At 45.5% G+C, this 19,498-nt stretch overlaps 2 protein-coding genes across 2 annotated transcripts in view; one reads left to right on the plus strand and one right to left on the minus strand.

Moving 5' to 3' along the window:
- LOC144127799 (uncharacterized) overlaps positions 1-19,498 on the minus strand; it is a 482,923-nt gene that overhangs the window by 394,339 nt on the left and 69,086 nt on the right. Inside the window, exons 6-7 of the mRNA XM_077660716.1 lie at positions 11,951-12,157; positions 11,644-11,865 (exon numbers count right to left, since the gene is read on the minus strand). Coding sequence (XP_077516842.1) covers positions 11,644-11,865; positions 11,951-12,157 — 429 coding nt within the window. The remainder of the gene's footprint in view (positions 1-11,643; positions 11,866-11,950; positions 12,158-19,498) is intronic.
- LOC144127627 (uncharacterized) lies at positions 1,227-2,365 on the plus strand. The gene has a single exon (XM_077660594.1). The coding sequence runs from the start codon at positions 1,271-1,273 to the stop codon at positions 2,363-2,365; it is 1,095 nt and encodes a 364-aa protein (XP_077516720.1). The 5' UTR covers positions 1,227-1,270.

Below are 19,498 nucleotides of genomic sequence, written 5' to 3' on the forward strand. Positions count from 1 at the left end.
TAGCGCAAAAAAAAAGACGAGGACTGAGAAAGAAGGGCACAGACTGTGCTAAGTTCCGACAGTGATTTATTGCACAAAGGAAGGCTGCTATTTATATAATCGTACCACAGTTGCACCACCAGTATAATGTGCTAGCAAAGAATATCAACCAGATACACAACAGAAGGGCTATTTACACAACCACTTTCCATAAGTGCAATCTATTCAGAGTGGGCGTGAGAACAGCACCAGGATGCGGCCACCTAATCCGCTCTGCTTCTTCGTCCAGGTTACGGCATGGGCCCTGTTCAGCAATGCGCCGCTATCGTCACCTACCCATGAGATCAGCAAGCTGCCCTGCCACTTCAACGACACTTGTGATGCCGCATGCCCGCAAGACAGGCACAATTTCATCGCCGTCCCTCCATCGCATGAAAGATCCAGATCAACAGCGACATCATTTGCTGCCTATATGAACAGCTGGCGGGCCCTCGGCGCCCTTAGTGGGCGTGAGAACAGCACCAGGATGTGGCCACCTAATCCGCTCTGCTTCTTCGTCCAGGTTACGGCATGGGCCCTGTTCAGCAATGCGCCGCTATCGTCACCTACCCATGAGATCAGCAAGCTGCCCTGCCACTTCAACGACACTTGTGATGCCGCATGCCCGCAAGACAGGCACAATTTCATCGCCGTCCCTCCATCGCATGAAAGATCCAGATCAACAGCGACATCATTTGCTGCCTATATGAACATCTGGCGGGCCCCCGGCGCCCTTAGTGGGCGTGAGAACAGCACCAGGATGTGGCCACCTAATCTGCTCTGCTTCTTCGTCCAGGTTACGGCATGGGCCCTGTTCAGCAATGCGCCGCTATCGTCACCTACCCATGAGATCAGCAAGCTGCCCTGCCACTTCAACGACACTTGTGATGCCGCATGCCCGCAAGACAGGCACAATTTCATCGCCGTCCCTCCATCGCATGAAAGATCCAGATCAACAGCGACATCATTTGCTGCCTATATGAACAGCTGGCGGGCCCCCGGCGCCCTTAGTGGGCGTGAGAACAGCACCAGGATGTGGCCACCTAATCTGCTCTGCTTCTTCGTCCAGGTTACGGCATGGGCCCTGTTCAGCAATGCGCCGCTATCGTCACCTACCCATGAGATCAGCAAGCTGCCCTGCCACTTCAACGACACTTGTGATGCCGCATGCCCGCAAGACAGGCACAATTTCATCGCCGTCCCTCCATCGCATGAAAGATCCAGATCAACAGCGACATCATTTGCTGCCTATATGAACAGCTGGCGGGCCCCCGGCGCCCTTAGTGGGCGTGAGAACAGCACCAGGATGCGGCCACCTAATCCGCTCTGCTTCTTCGTCCAGGTTAGTTCTGTTACTTCCCTGTACGCTAAGAAATCTAATGACGTATGCCTGTTGCTGTTCCCACGCCCGGGAGTTTTGCTTTGTGTGTTCAGTGAATGCTTTGATATTGTAAACCAACTTCTGGCGTTGTCCGGGGACGTCGAGCTCAACCCTGGGCCTAACACGAGGCATCAGGTACAGGACTCTCTTCCTGACGTCCAGTCTAAGCAGTTGGAAGATATATTTGCAATACTGGAGGCTTTGAACACGCGAACTGCGAAAATGCAACTGGACCAAAAGGCTTTCATAAAGTCTATTGATGATTTTAAGAAGTCCCAGCTGAAGTTAGAAGAAGATTTGAGCGAAATGAACAAAAGATTAACTAACGTTGAGCGCAAAACTGTTACCATTGACGAAACTGAGAAGAAAGTACATCCTTTTCAGCAGTTAGTTGACCAACTTTCTTGTGAATACTCTCAGCTGCGCGCGCGCCTGTCTGAACTTGAAGACAGGCAGCGACGCGATAACCTTCTGTTCTATGGCATACCTGACGCGCAATCAGAGTCCTGGGCTCAGTCAGAAGAAAAGCTAGTCAAGGTTCTTTCATCCTGCTTGGAAATTCCGTCCTCTGAAATTTTGATCGATAGAGCGCACAGGCTCGGTAGGTTCGCATCAGAAAAATGTCGACCAATTATTGCCAAATTTTCATCCTTCAAGGTAAAGCAGAGAATACTGCTTAACTGTTCTAAGCTCAAGGATGAAAAAATTACGCTTAGCGAGGATTTTTCTTTTGCCACCCGTCACGCTAGAAAAAAACTGGTCGAATTTGGCAAATCCCAGCCGCTCACTTTCAAGCTTCGCTTCAATAAGCTTTACATAAAAAATAAATGCTACTCCTACAATCACTCTGATGACTCTGTTCATGAAATCCCAAGCGCCTTCCTGTTGCCAACCAACCGTTCTGAGGACCCTACGAATGATACCCACAGCGCCTCCGCGCCACCGACCGAACTTGTTACCAATTAGCACGGCGCGAGGGACAGTGGAACTAAGGCCCCGGCCATTACCCCACTTTCTTTTTTGTTCACAAATATTCGCAGCATAATACCTAAACGAGATGATCTTTGTTCTGTAATTGATGCTTGCGATGCTGACATTGTATGTCTTACTGAAACCTGGCTATCGGCGAAGGTAGATAGCTGTGAACTTCTTACCTGTAAAAAGAGATATAACATTTATCGGTGAGACAGGGGTTCTAGATGTGGTGGAGGCGTGCTTGTAGCTGTTGCTGATACTGTTATGTCTTTTCCGATCCATTTTGTAAGCGCGTTGGAACTTGTACTGGTTGAAATTCGCACATGCTCTAGGAAATTGATAGTGGGCGTTTGCTATCGTCCGCCGTCTACCTCCCCCACCTTTGTAAACGATCTTCATGATGTCATTCATATGATTACAGTCCGTTATCCGAGCAGTCCCTTTATCTTACTGGGTGATTTTAATTTCCCCAACATAGTGTGGTCTAATGTGAGTTCTTATTGTGAACCTTTTTCAAGTGAATGCGACATGTTCTTGAATTTGTGCAGTGATTTTAACTTATCCCAGCTTGTAACGCAGGCAACGCGTATTTCACCTACTGCGTCTAATATCCTCGATCTGGTACTCACCACATCGCCTGATTTTTTCCAGCCCATATCATACTTGCCAGGGTTAAGTGATCACCTACTCCTTCATTTTGCTTTGACCTGCGCAGTTCCCCATCAACGTAGCCACAGTAAATATATCCATGATTACAAAAATGCTGATTTTGATGCTATTAACCTTTAACTGTCCGTTTTTCTAGACCATTACTTGCTAAGCTTTCATGACCGCTGCGTGAATGCTAACTGGAGCCTGTTTAAAGAAAAAGTTGCTGCGCTCACTGAAAAATATGTTCCACGCTTAGTCATCACCTCTAACCGTCAATCACCATGGTTCACTAAATCGTTAAAACGGCTCTGTAATAAGAAAAAACGCATGTTCCACTCTGCAAAACTAACCAGTTCCCAAGAACGTTGGACTGCTTATCAGGCCGCGGCCCTTGAATATAAAAGTGCACTGAAGGATGCCAAAGATTTGTTTTTCAATGACACTTTACCTTCCCTTTTGATAAATAACCCTAGGCAATTTTGGAGCGTAGTTAACAAAAAAGACAATTCATCCATCAGCCTTAAAGACTCCAGTGACCAACTAATTCATCCTAATGAATGTGCAAATGTTCTAAACAGTGTATTCGTTTCAGCTTTTTCCAAAAATCAGTGTTCGGTAACCGCTGTATATAACAGTGCTGACTTTTTACCGATGGATTCTATTGTTTTTGATCCTGCTGGAGTGGAAAAAATAGTCGAAAAACAAAAGGTTTCTTCATCATGTGGTGTTGATAACATTAGTTCTAAGTTCTTGATTAAAACCAAAGTATACAGCGCAATAATACTCTCTAACCTATTTCAGCAATCTCTTGAAACAGCATGTATACCTGATGACTGGAAGGTTGGGAAGGTGATTCCCTTGCATAAATCAGGTGATCAACATTCCCCGCATAATTATCGACCCATCTCACTTACCAGCATTCCGTGTAAAATCATGGAGCATGTTATTTACTCTCACCTTGCATCGTTCCTTGATTCTAATGCCTTTTTTACGGACAGTCAACATGGATTTCGGAAGTGGTTTTCTTGCGAAACACAGCTTTTAACCTTCACACAAGATCTAAACTCATTCCTCGACAGGGGTTTCGTTGTCGACTGCATTTTCCTCGATTTCTCAAAGGCGTTTGACAAGGTCTCTCATCAACTGTTTTTTTTAAACTTAGTAAACTTAACCTCGACCCTAACGTTCTTAGGTGGCTGCATTCGTTTCTCACTAATCGTTCACAATTTGTCACCGCTAATAATGTTTCTTCCTTCACTTCTCCAGTTGGATCTGGAGTACCACAAGGCTCTGTTCTAGGGCCTCTGCTTTTTCTTATATATATCAATGACTTACCTGACAATCTATGTTCAAGAATAAATCTTTTTGCTGATGACTGCGTCATATACCGCGAAATTAACAGTGACTCTGATATAGCTCTTCTTCAATCGGATATTGATCATGCTCTTGAATGGACTAACAAATGGAACATGGAACTAAACATAAAAAAGTGCAAGTACATGCGGGTTTCTCGTCGTAACACCACATTGCCTTCATATCGTCTTAAAAATTGCAGCCTTGAGTCTGTGCCTTTTTACAAATATTTAGGTGTCTTCATTTCCCATAATCTTTCTTGGAAAGTACACATAGACTATGTAAGCAATAACGCTAACCGCATGCTGGGCTACATACGCCGTAACTTTAATCTTTCTTCTAGCTTCGTAAAACTGCTTCTCTACAAGTCGTTGGTTCGTAGTAAACTAGAATATGCTGCATCTATCTGGGACCCCTATCAAGAGACACTAATATACCAACTCGAATCTATACAGAACCGTGCGGCCCGTTTCATTCTCTCGAATTATCACCGTAACTCTAGTGTCAGTGCCATGAAATCAAGCTTATCACTCCCACTACTGTCGCAACGTAGAAATATATCCCGCCTTTGTCTATTCCATAAAATTTACTACGATAACCCCATCCTTAAGAGAAAATTTATAACGCCACCTTGCTACGTTTCAGCTCGGATCGATCATCGTCATAAAGTTGGTATTCTTTCATGCCAAACAAACCACTTTTTCAACTCATTCATCCCCAGTACATCGGCACAATGGAATCACCTTCCCTGATCGGTCGTCGAAATAAGTGACCATTCTGTGTTTAAATCGGCTTTAACTAACTTCATGGTAACATAGTACATGTAATTCTTGCGCCCTGCCGTTTATTCTTTTCAGCTTATGTGGTAGTTCAAACAGACCTGGTCTGCGTGGTATGCTTGTTTGCGTGGTATGCTTACTTTTATTCTTTGCTCAAAATTTCGTGTTAAATGACTGTTAATTTGTTTGATTGTATTTGCTGTAACCTACTGATTTGCGCGAGCCATATTCTTGTTCACATTTTTGTGTTACTTGTTACTGCTGTTCCTTTGTTATTTTGTCTGTTGTACACCACTCCCCTCTGTAATGCCCTCGGGCCCTGAGGGTACTGAAATAAAAATAAATAAAATAAATAAATTATTTCACGTGTTAGCCAGTTTTTGCGCACTTTAAAACCACACTTTTTGAGAAGGGATATGCACTGCAAAACTCAGCAGTCCACTGCCGCGTTTTTTGTCCGCTGTAACTGAGCTTTGCAGCTGCACTTGTTCTTTGTACCTGAGATGCAATGCCATTGCCGTAATACATATTCCGGAGTGGGCTAGGCTGCAGCGGCACCGGCGTCATGTTAAATCGATGCTTGCTCTTCATGCAGTTCATCGCCTGTTTTAATGACCACGACCCTTGCGGAATTGTCTCGTCTGGCTTGACTTCTTCGCTTCTGGATGGGCACGTGGATACCACCGTGTGCTTACCCTTGGACTTGCCAGCTGATACCCTGTGTGATGGCTTCGGGTTTCCCGCTTTCTTCCAATATCTGCAAGCCAGTCATCTCGCCAACTTCTCGCTAGATCAGCCAATCTCGCTGCACTGCTGGTCTATGACGTCACCTGCCAAGGATATAAAGGCCATGTGCGCGGATCGGCTCTTCAGTGGGCTAGGCTGCAGCGGCACCAGCGTCATGTTAAATCGATGCTTGCTCTTCATGCAGTTCATCGCCTGTTTTGCTGACCACGGCCCTTGCGGAATCGTCTCGTCTGGCTTGACTTCTTCGCTTCTGGATGGGCACGTGGATACCACCGTGTGCTTACCCTTGGACTTGCCAGCTGATACCCTGTGTGATGGCTTCGGGTTTCCTGCTTTCTTCCAATATCTGCAAGCCAGTCATCTCGCCAACTTCTCGCTAGATCAGCCAATCTCGCTGCTCTGCTGGTCTATGACGTCACCTGCCAAGGATATAAAGGCCATGTGCGCGGATCGGCTCTTCAGTGGGCTAGGCTGCAGCGGCACCGGCGTCATGTTAAATCGATGCTTGCTCTTCATGCAGGTATGTTACTATTCTGACGCTGAGTGCGTCCGGTCTGATGATCGATACTTGCTGCTGTACCCTTGCCCACGTACTCTTGTGTCCTGCTGCGTACACGCGTTTTATTGCGAAAGTCATCTCCTCCTGAGTGGTGACGTGGAACTCAATCCAGGCCCCCCATCAAAGTCAGCGAACTCCAGTAAAAGCAATGCATCTGGTACCAGACCTTTAACCCGGTCTGTGAGTGGTTCCAGTCTCACTCTCGGGGAGGCTGACGATGCGAGTTCTTCCGCTGTAAGTCTTGACAGCGAAATCTCTTCGAATCCTTCGGTGTCTGACATGTTTTCTAGAATACTAGCAGGGCAGAATCAGTTGGCCCGTGACATCGCCGACATTAAGCAATCTTTTGCTTGTCGCTTCGATGCTTTGGAGTCATGCGTGGCTGCCTTAGAGTCTTTGCCCCCGCCCGAAAATTCCAATCTAATTTCTGATTTACACGCTGAAATTAACTCTTTAAATTCCAGAGTAACACAGCTGGTGCAAAAGAATGATGACCTTGAAAACCACTCTCGAAGAAATAACATTATAATACACGGCGTTTCAGAAGACCCGAATGAAACCGCTGACACAATGATGGATAGCATCTCATCTGTATTTACTGATAAATTGAAGATTAGCTGTCCCAGTATTGAGCGCTTCCACAGGCTCGGTGCAGCTCGCAGAGGTTATACTCGTCCAGTTATCCTAAATCTTTCTAGCTTCAACGACAGAAGTGTGGTTTTTAAAAACGTCTCTAAACTCAAGGGCTCTGCCTTCTTCATTACAGAAGATTTTTTTGCAAGGGTTAGGTCCATTCGGAAAAAAATATGGGACGCATCAGTGTCTTTTCGTGACAACGGTTCTATCGTGAGGTTAAGTTTCGATCATGCCTTCATCGACAAGGTTCGTTACAATTGGGATGAAAGTTCTAGCTCGTTGGTAAAAGCATACAATGATCCTGCTTGTTCTGCGCCTGTGTCCTTGACTGCCGCATCATCGACTCCCTGACTTAGCTCTGGCCGTCCTGATAAGCTAGTTGTTCTAAATATTAACGCTCGCAGCATTGTTAAAAAACTTCCAGATTTACTGTCCCTTATTTCTGTTCACTCCCCCCATATTATTGGCATAACGGAGACTTGGCTGCATAGTGGAATTTATGACTCCGAATTCACCCCACCAGGTTTTGTAACTGTGCGCTTAGACAGAAGTTGCAGTATCGGCGGCGGTGTGGCATTGCTTATCAGATCGGATTTACGATTCTCAGTTTTGCCTTCTCCCCCTGATACAGAATCCTTGTGGTGCAAAGTTTATCTAAACAATTATAGTATTCTAATCAGTGTTATTTATCGTCCACCTGGCTCTTCCGTTGATGTCCTTCACGCTGTCGCAAATTTCATGACCAAGATCAACATTACTTCATCAAGATTTATCTGTTTGGGAGACTTCAACACTCCTGGCATCCACTGGCCATCGTTGTCTGCATTTGGTCGTGACATTACAATTTGTAAAGAACTAATAAACATTTCCTTATTGTTTGGACTTACTCAGGTTGTTTCTAGTGCTACTAGGCTGAATTCCATCCTCGACTTAGTTTTTCTAAACTCTACTTTGGCCCAAAATGATTTCTCTTGTGAAGTAATTGATGGGCTCTCAGACCATAAAGGCGTGTTAGTTTCACTCTCTTGTCCAGTCTCCAAATCACCCTATTTGTTTACTACTTTTCCTGACTTCACTCGTGCTGACGACCATTCCATTATTGAGGTTTTAGCTGATCGTTTCGATACATTCTCTGCTTTCTCAGCAAGCCACGACGTAAATTTTCTTACTAATTACTTTGAATGTCTTGTCAAGGATTGTGTCCAACGCTTTGTTCCTATTAAAACTAAGAAAAGAAATACTAATGTTCCTTGGATGACTCGAGACATTTTGCATTTATCTCGTCGCCTTCGTAGGCTAAGGCGTTCGAGAAGAAGCAACGATCCCATAACCTTAGACAGATTTCACAAGGCAAAAAAAGAACTTAATCTTAAGTTGCGCATGGCCAAGGATTTCTTTTTTCGTGTCCACCTGCGCGATCTGTTAAGAACTAACCCCCGAAAATTTTGGTCATCCATCTTACCTCGTGACACTTCATCCACTTCGTTCAGATTAGATAATGACGTCATCAGTGAGCCTGCTGTAATATCTGATGCTTTCAACAAATATTTTAACTCGGTGTTCGTTCCAGATAACAACGTCATTCCGCCACTCACTAATATAATTTCTTCTCCAGCAATCAGTGATGCTGTCATAAACACTGATGGCATCCTAAATCTTGTATTAAACCTCGACGTTAAGAAATGCACCAGCCCAGATGGAATACATAATGCGTTCCTGGTTCGTTACTCCATGTGGTCTTCGAAATATCTGACCATCATATTCAACAAGTCCTTATCATCCGCTACAGTTCCTTCTTCTTGGAAATTAGCCAAAGTGCTCCCTCTTTTCAAATCTGGTGATAGGCAGTGCTTGTCGAACTACAGACCGATTTCATCGACATCACAGTCATGCAAAATGTTGGAACACATCATTCATAAACACATCATGCTTTTTCTTGAATCCAATAATTTGCTATCTAACTTTCAGCATGGGTTTAGGCGCGGTTTTAGTACGGTAACACAATTAACAGAATTTGCTCATGATATATTACATAACCTCGATGTCGGTAACCAAGTTGATGCCATTTTTATAGACTTCTCGAAAGCATTCGATACTGTTCTACATTCCAAGCTTCTTGCTAAACTAAATGCTATACTAAACAATCCTCACTTGGTTGATTGGATTTCTAGCTTTCTCTCATCTCGTTCCCAGTTCGTATCCTATAATTCTTCTCATTCTACTGCTGTTGATGTAACGTCAGGTGTGCCTCAAGGCTCCGTCCTTGGACCACTACTCTTTTTAATATATATAAATGACTTGCCGCATAACATTTCTTCTAACATTCGTCTTTACGCTGATGACTGCGTTTTATACGAAGTAATTAATGGCCCTAATGATCATCGTCACCTCCAAGAGTCATTTGCTATGTTTTGTAGTTGGTGTAGTACCTGGCAAATGAGAATTAATTTCGACAAAACCGTCCTCATGTCTTTTTGTAACAAATCTTCCGTTTCCCATTTTAGTTACTCTTTTAATGGCCGTGTGGTGGATAGGGTCTCGCAGTACAAATATCTTGGTGTCATATTCACGCATAACATGTCTTGGTCTAAACACATTGGTTACGTATGTAATAAAGCACTAAAAAAACTAGGTTATCTACGACGCACGCTACCCAATTCACCAAAAGACACAAAGCTACTGTTGTATAAATCTCTAATCCGCCCTGTTCTTGATTACGCAGCTGTAGTGTGGAACACGTACAAGCAATTCGAAATTAACATGTTAGAAGCAGTCCAGAAGAAAGCTGTGCGTTTTATATGTCATCGTTATGATCGCGATTTCTCACCCTCTTCTACACTTCTCTCATTGAATTTAACCACGCTGTCTGTCCGTCGCCACACTGAATCATTAAAATTCTTACTTTGTGTCGTCAATTCCTCAGTAAGGCTGTCAGCTAACCACTACATTAACTTTGCACCATTATCATCTACAAGAAGTCATCACGAGCTTAATTTGATACCGTATTTTGCGCATGCTAATTTGTTCAAATTCAGTTTTTTTCCCCGTTCAATAGAAGCCTGGAATTCTCTACCCGGGTCCACTCGTTCTTGTCCATTTCAAAACTTTGTAACTGCCGTTGAAGACGCATAATAGCTGTGTATTCTTACCCTGTCGTTAACAGTTCCTTTCTTGTTTGATATTTCATTTGTGATTTTAACTTTTTGTAGTGCTCACTTTGTACATTTTGCTGCATTTTGTTTCCTTGCATTTTTGTGTTTTCCCACTCCTGCCATAGCGCATATAATTGCGCTGCAGTATGTATAAATAAATAAATAAATAAATAAATAAAACCCCGCCCTCATTCATTATAAGCACGGCTGTTATAAGTGGGCTCCCCTGTATTTGAAGGCTGCCCTTCTGCACATGTATTCTTTTAATCTTTTTTAATAGCTTGCAAGTGCAGTTCACCACATAGCAGTCTCGACATAAATGTCCCTGTTTGTACCATGTTTACTATTGTAGTTGAAATGCACACATTTTATTCACAATTAATATCGCCACAATTGTAATGGTCTAAATTAGCTCTTTCCACGAGAGCAGGTGCTGAGGTATACCAACTGTAGATGGATCGGGCTGCCTTTATTATGGATTGTTTTCAAGTTTGTTAACACTCAATTGAGTATACAGGTCCCACACATCCGAAGTGCATTCAAGAACCAGTCTTATAAAAGTTTCGTAAGCTATAAGTTTTATATGCTGAGTAGACTTCTGCAGGATTCTTCTAATGTAACCTAGTTATTGCATAGCCGTTCTTTTGCAATGCAAGAAACATGCTCATTCCATCTGAAATTAGAAGTGAGAATTACAGCTAGGTATCTGTTACTTTTAACGAACGGCAGAAGGTGACCATTAATGGAATACGGTAAAGTGAGAGATTTCGTATTGTGTGGTATTATCACTGACACTGTTTTTTTGCTGTTTATTTTCATTTACCACACTGCGCACAGATTTTCTATTTTGGCTAATGAAAAATTCAGTCGTGGCTTACCAGCCTACCGCTGCTTAGGCAACAGCATTTAAAAAGCATTGTCCCTTTGGTGTTCAACCAGCTGAGTAACAAAAAATACAACGGAGCATAATGGAGCACCCATCAAAACAGTTCTCCAAGATGGGTGACCCTTCCTCGAGGTGGGGAATGATCCAACTGATTTCGTCCGTTAAGCTGAATGTCAGAAGGCTTTTTTTGCTATTTTCTGCTCTCAAACACACACACAAGTGTGTCGTGCTTGTGATGGGGAGTAAAAAATTGCAGCACAAACTGACAGCTGCCACCTTGTTCCCTTCGTCACTTGGACTGCTGGGATGGATCTGCATGCCCTCAGTCCTCGCAAATTGGCACTGTACCAAAACGTTGGTGTCGCTTCACTTTCAGAGTACTACTACGAAGCATGGCATGATTTCTAAAGGCAAACTGGTAGCTACAAACAAATAAGATGCTTGTTTTCGTGGCAAGCCTGTTGATGCGAGTCATGGTTCATTTTAGTAGCCTTGCAAGGCCTCACCAGGTAAGTGCAGGCGGGCGCAGAGCGGTGCAGCCTGAGTGCAGACCAGGGCACTGATGCACTTGACGGCAGCGATGCGCACGGAGCCCTGTTGAGCCTGCAGAAGGACACACTTGAGCGAGCAGAGCAGCTCCGCGAGGGAAGAGGATTCCTCGCCTTTGGTCACTGCACAGGAGTCCTCTTCCAGCACTGCTGCCACCGGCAGCAGCTGGCACAGGCTCTCTGCAGAGGTTTAATTGAGAAAAACCACAGGTCCTGATAGGCACTTAAATAAGACCTTTCACTACTCTTCCTCTAGCATCCTCACGCAAAAGGTCCACGTGCAACCGGTGGGGGGCAGCAGAACGCAGGGCAGCTGCTGACTGGCGCAGCAGCTGCGACAGGACTTGTTGCTGGCGCAGCACCAGGCCCCCCTCCCTGCTGAGGCGAGCCAGCAGGCAAGCCACCGAAAACAGGGCCCCTTCCCGGCAAGATGGTGGCAACAGCAGCCGTGACAGAGCGTCACACACCTCCCCTGCAGCAGCAGCATCACAGGGGTTGTGAGGGACACCGCAGTGGGAACGATAACGCGACTGGAATAAGCCACTGAGCCAAACTCACCTTCTATTTGGGACATCATCAGTCCGCAGAGATCAATGTTGTGGCCCAACTTATACCCATAAGCAGAAAACAGCACCGGTAAATTGTTTTTTTCCGTAAGAAGCAGGAAAATATGCAGATACCAAAAGCAGGAAATGAAAACCTTTTCGATGAGGAGGTACATCAACCCAAACACATGGTACATCAAAAACAAACACATGGCGAGAAAACGACGACACGACACGAAGCGCTCATCTCCGTCGTGTCGTCGTTCTGTCACCGTGTGTTTGTTTTTTTAGTGCTGACCTGTTTCAAAGAAATTACTTTGGTTTTCTGCACTTTGGTTTTCTGCAGGCAACTTTCAAACCCACCGTTCTGCTCTGCCTTTCTATTTCATTGATCATGCTTTGCAGTTCACCTCCTGAGTGACTCAGCAGGGCAGTGTCACCAGCGAATCGCAGATTATTTAGGTACTCTCCATCAACCTTTATCCCCAACTGTTAACAATCCAGGCTCCTGAACTTCTCCTGTAAACAGGCGGTGAACAGCATTGGCGATATCGTGTCTCTGAATAATAAGAACAGGGCGGAGTGCATTTGGCAGGTCCTCAATGGCAGTTTACCAATATCCTTCAAAATAAAAGTACATAACAGTTGCATCTTACCGGTATTCACCTATGGGGCTGAAAGGTGGAAGCTAATGAAATGAATTCAACTTAAATTGAGTAAAACACAGTGAGCTAAGTGAAGGAAAATTGTGCGTGTAAAGCTGAGAGACAGGGAAGAGGCAGAGTGGGTCAGGGAACAAATGCGGGTATTAGCATTCTAATCGAAATCAAGCAAAAATGGGCTTGGGTAAGGCACGTTTTCACACGCCCCGTACGAGCGAAGAAAAGAAAAATTGCCTCTTCGCAAGGTTTGTTACAACTTAGGATATAAAATTATTCCACACGTATAAAAAATTAATGAATAGGTTAGATGGAGATATTAAAAGGTCGAGGGCTTAGTATTAAGCAAACAAGTGTTTCAGTCTGTTCAAGCTTAAAAAAGGCTTGCAAATTATGCAATGAGATCCAAACCCAGCAAAACAACTTGTATACCTCCGCTTATTAATGATAAAACACTAAAACTTATTTTTGGCTAGTTGGTGCATTTTGAATCTAAGAAATATAGCAGCACTAAAGCATGCAACCATAGAAGAAGAAAGAACACGACACAAGTGCTGACTTTATTGAAGGAAAGCACACACCTTAAATAAGGCGAGGAACAAAGGTGAAAAAGGAGGAGAGTGAACAACAGAACACACAAGCAAGCAACCAAACACAAAAAAAACTCAAATGTCAGCTGCTTCTATAAAGTCGACCTCTGCTGCAGAGAGTGATGATAATGAGGGAATGCTGATGCAGCTGCTGCCATATCTCATAATATGGTATGCTTCCGGGCTGACACGTGGAGTCTTGTCAGCACTCTTACCTAGAATCCTAGTCTCACCTAAACGAGCCACGCATCTTCTGCACTTACTTACATACACAACCAAATGTGCGTATTTTCCTGTGACTTAAATTTTGGGCATGCCCCCCAATCGTTCGTTGATGCAACGGCCGGTTTCTCAGACATAAAGCTTTCCACATATCATGAGAATGGCATATACCATGCCTGTTGAACACTTGACAAACGGAGTGTCATGTCATATCTGACATCCTCGTTTTTTAGAGCCGCAAATGTGTGGGAATTACTTTCCCAGGTTGTTGGGTGCCGAAAAACAATGGAAACACCATGCCTGTTGACCACTTTCTTGATGTTGTGCGACCCTTCCGATGATCACCATCCATTCTTCGTGTTCAGTTTCTGAAGCAAGGTCTCAGCGACTGTAATCAAGACCAAAGCCGCCAAAAGTCTGCTAATCAGATTCTGAAAGCTCCTTTGCATTTGATTCGGGCATGATTTTTTAAGACAGGTGGTTGCATGCTTTAGTGCTGCTATATTTCTGAAATTATTATTGATAGTAAGCAATATGCAGGAGAATTGGCAAACAAATGTAATAATTACTTTCTTTCAGCTGGCACTGCTACAGCTCATGTCCATAGCGTAGACCATTCAGCTTATATAACCAGCCAACTAATACTTTGCAATGAAAATGAAAGGAGCCACCTACACAGTAATGTTGAACCTGGAATTGGCCAGTTAAATCTAGAGCAGATGTAATTTCTGAACCGTTAGCCCACGTTTGCAATTTAATGTTAATTAGTGGACAATTAGCAATACGTACGAAAAAAGCCCGTGTAACTCTCATTCATAAAGGAGGAGACGCGAACAACCACAGGAACTTCAGATCACTTTCTGTACTGCCAGTTTCTACAAAAGTTGCGGAGCATGTTGTTAATAACTGCTCGTATGAGAACCTTACCAACATAATATGCCAAAACAATAGTAGGCATTTCAAAAAAAATAAAACAATAGAGTCTGCTTTACTGAGAATGAAAGAACAATTACACATTAAAAAGAAATTAGCCATGGTTGGAGTATTCCTAGATTTAAGAAAGGCTTTTCACTCAGTTAAGCATGTTATTCTTCAGGATAAGCCAAAAGAGTCAAGTGTTAGGTGCACACCAAAAGATTTGTTTAGCATTTGCCTGACAAACAGATTGCAATACACACAAATAAACAACCAAAATGACAGACTCGTACACTTAGAGCTGGTGTACCCACAGGCTCTATATTAGGTCTGGTACTCTGCATGTAATGCGAAGGCAAAATAATGGCTGGTCCTTAAGGGTAACAGAGTGGAGTCCAAAAGAAGGCAAGCGTAGCAGAAGGTGACGGAATGTTAGGTGGGCGGATAAGATTGCAGGGATAAGGTGGCCGCAACAGGACAGGGTTAATTGGAGAGACATGGGAGAAGCCTTTGCCCTGCAGTGAGTGCAGTCAGGCTGAGAATGGTGATGACATTGCTTAGTTTGTATAAATGTTATTATTAATGTACCAGCCTCTATGGACATTGTTATCTATGCTGACAACACTAATGAGTTTTTCACAGACAGTAACCTGGACATTGTGAACTTTGAAGCGCTGGCAGACGCCGGACGAAAGGAGGACGTGACACACAGCGCACTGTGTGTCACGTCCTCCTTTTGTCCGTCGTCTGTCAGTGCTTCAGAGTTGTCAAACCAACAAGCCCAGCAACACACCCTGCTCAACCTGGACATACTGCAAGAAACAGCAAACAGGTGGCTTACAGGGCTTGAGGTTTGACTAAAAGCTAATTGCCTGGAACTGAACATTTCTAAAAGAAAATACATACTTTTCAGGGCCAAAAACAAAGTTCTTCCTACAAACTTTACACTAAAGTTCAAATAATCCAGAAAAACACATGAATGTAGTGTAAAATTTTTAGGCATCTGCTATGGAGTGAACACACCAACTATCAGTAAAAACATTTCTTTCTCTATCGGTGTTCTAAACAAGATGTGTACTATTTTGCCAATAGAATCTAAGCTACAGCTATATTACTCTCACATACAACCCTGCTTGCTTGTACAGGGCACGACCACTCAGACAAAATAAAGAAAGAATGCTTATTTTGCGGAAAAGAGCGTTACGAGATATTGGAAACTCATCCTTTCATAGTAGCCCTGCAAAGCTCTTCCATAGACTTCTTAAAACAGAACAAACTTACCACAAGAAATCAGCACCATATTGTAAAGTGCTTTGTGTCAACAACAAAGCGGAGGAAATCACAAGCGTAGAGGAAAATGAAGCTGGTCAGCATGGCCGGGTTGAGCTCTCCGCCCCATCACTAAACCTCTTAAATAGACGCCCCAGACGTGCTCAGTGCCTCCTGAGTATGTAACAGTTGTGGTGAAGGTGCTGGGTCGCAACACAGATCCCTCTGGTCCTCGATGGAGCCGCAGAGTTAGATTACCTCCCCTTCCATTGGATATGCCTCAGGACGGCGACGTCGAGCAAGCGGCAGCACCTGCGGTGAGCCACTGGCAGCATCACCGCAAGCCGTGCACCTTTGCTGGAAGGTCCGATGAAGACATCGACGAGTGGCTCACTAATTACGACCGGGTAAGTCGGCATAACCGATGGGATGCTACTGCGAAGCTAGCCAATGTTGTGTTCTTTTTGGGAGCGACAGCGCTGATTTGATTCGACAACCGTGAAGACTCCTTTACCACGTGGGAATGTTTTACGGAAGAGATCAAGAAGTGTTTTGGTGACGGATCTGCCAAATAGAAATGCGCCGAACAAACGCTGCTCCAACGGGCCCAATTACCTGGTGAGACTTGCACCATGTACATCGAAGACATCGTAAAGTTGTGCAGGGTAGTGAATCCATGGATGTCTGAAGAAGATAAGGTTGGACACTTGCTTAAAGTGATCGCTGAAGATGTCTACAATTTCCTTATTAACAAAGACAATTTGAAGTCTACTGCTGACGTCATCAGGCACTGCAGAACACTCGAGGCCATTGAAGCTTCATCCTATTGTCCCGAAATTTGGGTGCCTGGCCAATGTCACCTCCTTCGCCAATGTTGACGTCGCTGCTCCACTGTTGATGGCTTGCATGATTCGCGAAACTGTGTGCGAGGAAATCCTCCGGCATCAAGACCCTGTGCACCATGATGACACCCAGCAAGACGGTTGCACATTGCAGGCAGAGCCTGCAACACCATCCACTTCTTGGGTTCCAGCTGGCCGTGCACAGAACTTCGCCGATCAGAGACCCTGCGATTTGCGGTCCGCCTACCAGTCTGTGCGAAGACACATGTGTGTGCCCACAAAGGTGACTTAGCGCGACAACAGCCTCGACCTGACAACAACCAACATTCTGACCCTGCTTGGCAGGCGCCATATGTTAACTGCAGGCACCCTCCACCTGTGTGTTAACACTGTGGCATGACCGGACATATATCCCGATATTGCCGCCGCCGAGGCCCGATGCAACAAGACCACCGCCCGTGGCCGAACACTTCTCTCAACCCCGATGCTGAAGCTCAGCACCCAAAGCCAACATCCTCTTGGTGTAGCTACCTTGCAGCGTCAGCGACACTCACCATCCCCTCAACGTCGCTCTGCCCCTCCGGGAAACAAGACGGCGCGGCCGATGGTGGTAAGGCCGCCGGCGAGTCGATGTCATCTATACCTCTTCCCGTGTTTATGCTAAAGAACAAACTTGTGCTTATCGACTCGATTTGTCTACTTATTGATTTCTTCCGCTTCATCCTCGAGCGAAATGTAGAGGTAAAAGAAGCTGGTCGGTGATACCTGGTAAGGCCTCTGTCGTACTGGAGGTGTGGAGCCAGTATCAATCACATGATGAATGCGAGAACATGGAATGGGTGCTGGAATGTCTCTAGAGAAATCAAACACTGTGACATGCTTCGAAAGCAGTTCCACCAAAATGCGGCACTCGTTTGTGGAAAGAGGCTTATAAATCATAGCCTGAACTTTGAACTCTTCACAGGGGTGTTTCGGCTCTTCAAAAGCACAGTTACTAAGTGCCGCGACTGAAACAGACAAGCCTTCCTTGAAATGGGAAAGTTTCCAAACCAGCACGCCCTAGACATGCTCAGTGCCTGCTGAGTACGTAACAATATATATCAGAAATCTTTTGAATGAGATTAAGGAGAATTTTGATATCACATACTTAGTAAAGCCCACAGCCTATAACTTTAAAAGTTCGCAGTTTCATGGTCCAAAATCCCGCACAAATTATAGACTTCAAAAGCTTACTCACTGATTTTAAACTTGTGGGATGTTGGTTCTGCTGAAGGACGAATCCCAACATAAAAACTTGAATGTTTATTCAGTTGGCGATGGCAGCAGACGAGCATACCAACGCTACGCTCGTCTCGGTAGCGGAAGTAAAACAGCCCTCTTCCCATCCGGGCAGCCCGTTTTTGTAGCCACCGTCGGTGACGCATGCCTCGGGTGACGCAGCGGTGGCGCTGTGCTTTATCGGTAATGCAGTCCAGCGTGTGGCCGTGTTACGCTGGGCCAGATGATAACAAGACGGAGGCTGCGCGGAAATATGCGCAGAGTGTGTCGCCACATCACCCCCCCCCCACGCTGAGTGGAGAGCCCTCAGGGCTTGTAAAAATCTGTGCAGCGTATCCGACGTCCATAGCGTGTAGTGACAGAAGCAGGCTGCGATGTCAGGGGTCATGGATGGACGCCTGTGGGTGTACTGGTATTTCCTGGTTCGGTGGAATCGATGTAGGCTGGCTTGAGCCGGTTGATAGAGATGCGGACGTCGTTCCCGAAAACGCGCAGGGTGAAGCTTTTGTCGTTGCGACGGAGAACTGGGTAGGGTCAGCTGTAAGGTGGCTGGAAAGGCCTGCGGACGGTGTCGTCGCGGAGAAAAGTGTGCGTGCACGTTGCCAGATCCTTGAAGATGAAAGGACAGTCTTACATAGGTGAGCTGCAGGTGACTGGCGGAGGGCAGCGATGGTGCATCGGAGCCGGGCGACGAAATCGGTGGGATCTGACGTCGCAGTGGTGGATGGCGGTGCAGCAAGAAATTCGCTTGGAAGACTGATGTGGTTCCCCGTAGACGAATTCTGCGGGTGTAGCCTGAATGTTCAGCTTGAAGGTGGCGCGAAGACCTAGGGCAATGGCTGGGATGGCTTAGAGCCAGGCTGAGTCTGGGTGGCACATGATGGCTGCTTTGTGCTGTCGGTGGAAACGCTCGATCATCCTTTTGGCGCACGAGTGGCAGCTGGTGGTCCTCGAGCACTCGAACCCGATGGTGAGCCCGAGGAGCCTGAAAAGGTGCGATTCGAACTGTCATCCTTGGTCGGTGGTGACGCTACGAGGGGGCCCGAAGCGAGCAATCCAGCCAGCGAAGAAGGCCGGGGCGACGTCTTCCGCTGTGATTCCCTCAAGGGGCCATGCCTCAGGCCATCGAGTATACCGATCGATGGCGGTGAGGCAGTAGTGAAAGGGTTCAGCCGGGAAAAAGGGCCCTATGATATCAAGGTGGACGTGTTGAAACCGACCAGAGGGCTCGGGGAATGCTCCGAGCGGTGAAGTGACATGCCTGGTGACTTTTGCACGCTGGTATTGAATGCGGGAGCGCGCCCAGGTTCGGCAATCGCGCTGCATGGAGGGCCAGACATAGCGGTCGGCTACAAGCCGTGTAGAGGCGTGTATGCCGGGTGGCTGAGATTATGCAGCTGGCAGAAGAGGCAACGGCGATGAGAAAGGGGCATGTAAGGCCTGCTTCATGCTGTTGACATGTCACAGTAGATAGTCATTAATCCAGGTATGGG

The sequence above is a fragment of the Amblyomma americanum genome, chromosome 4, assembly GCF_052857255.1.
Source record: "Amblyomma americanum isolate KBUSLIRL-KWMA chromosome 4, ASM5285725v1, whole genome shotgun sequence".
Taxonomy (NCBI): domain Eukaryota; kingdom Metazoa; phylum Arthropoda; class Arachnida; order Ixodida; family Ixodidae; genus Amblyomma; species Amblyomma americanum.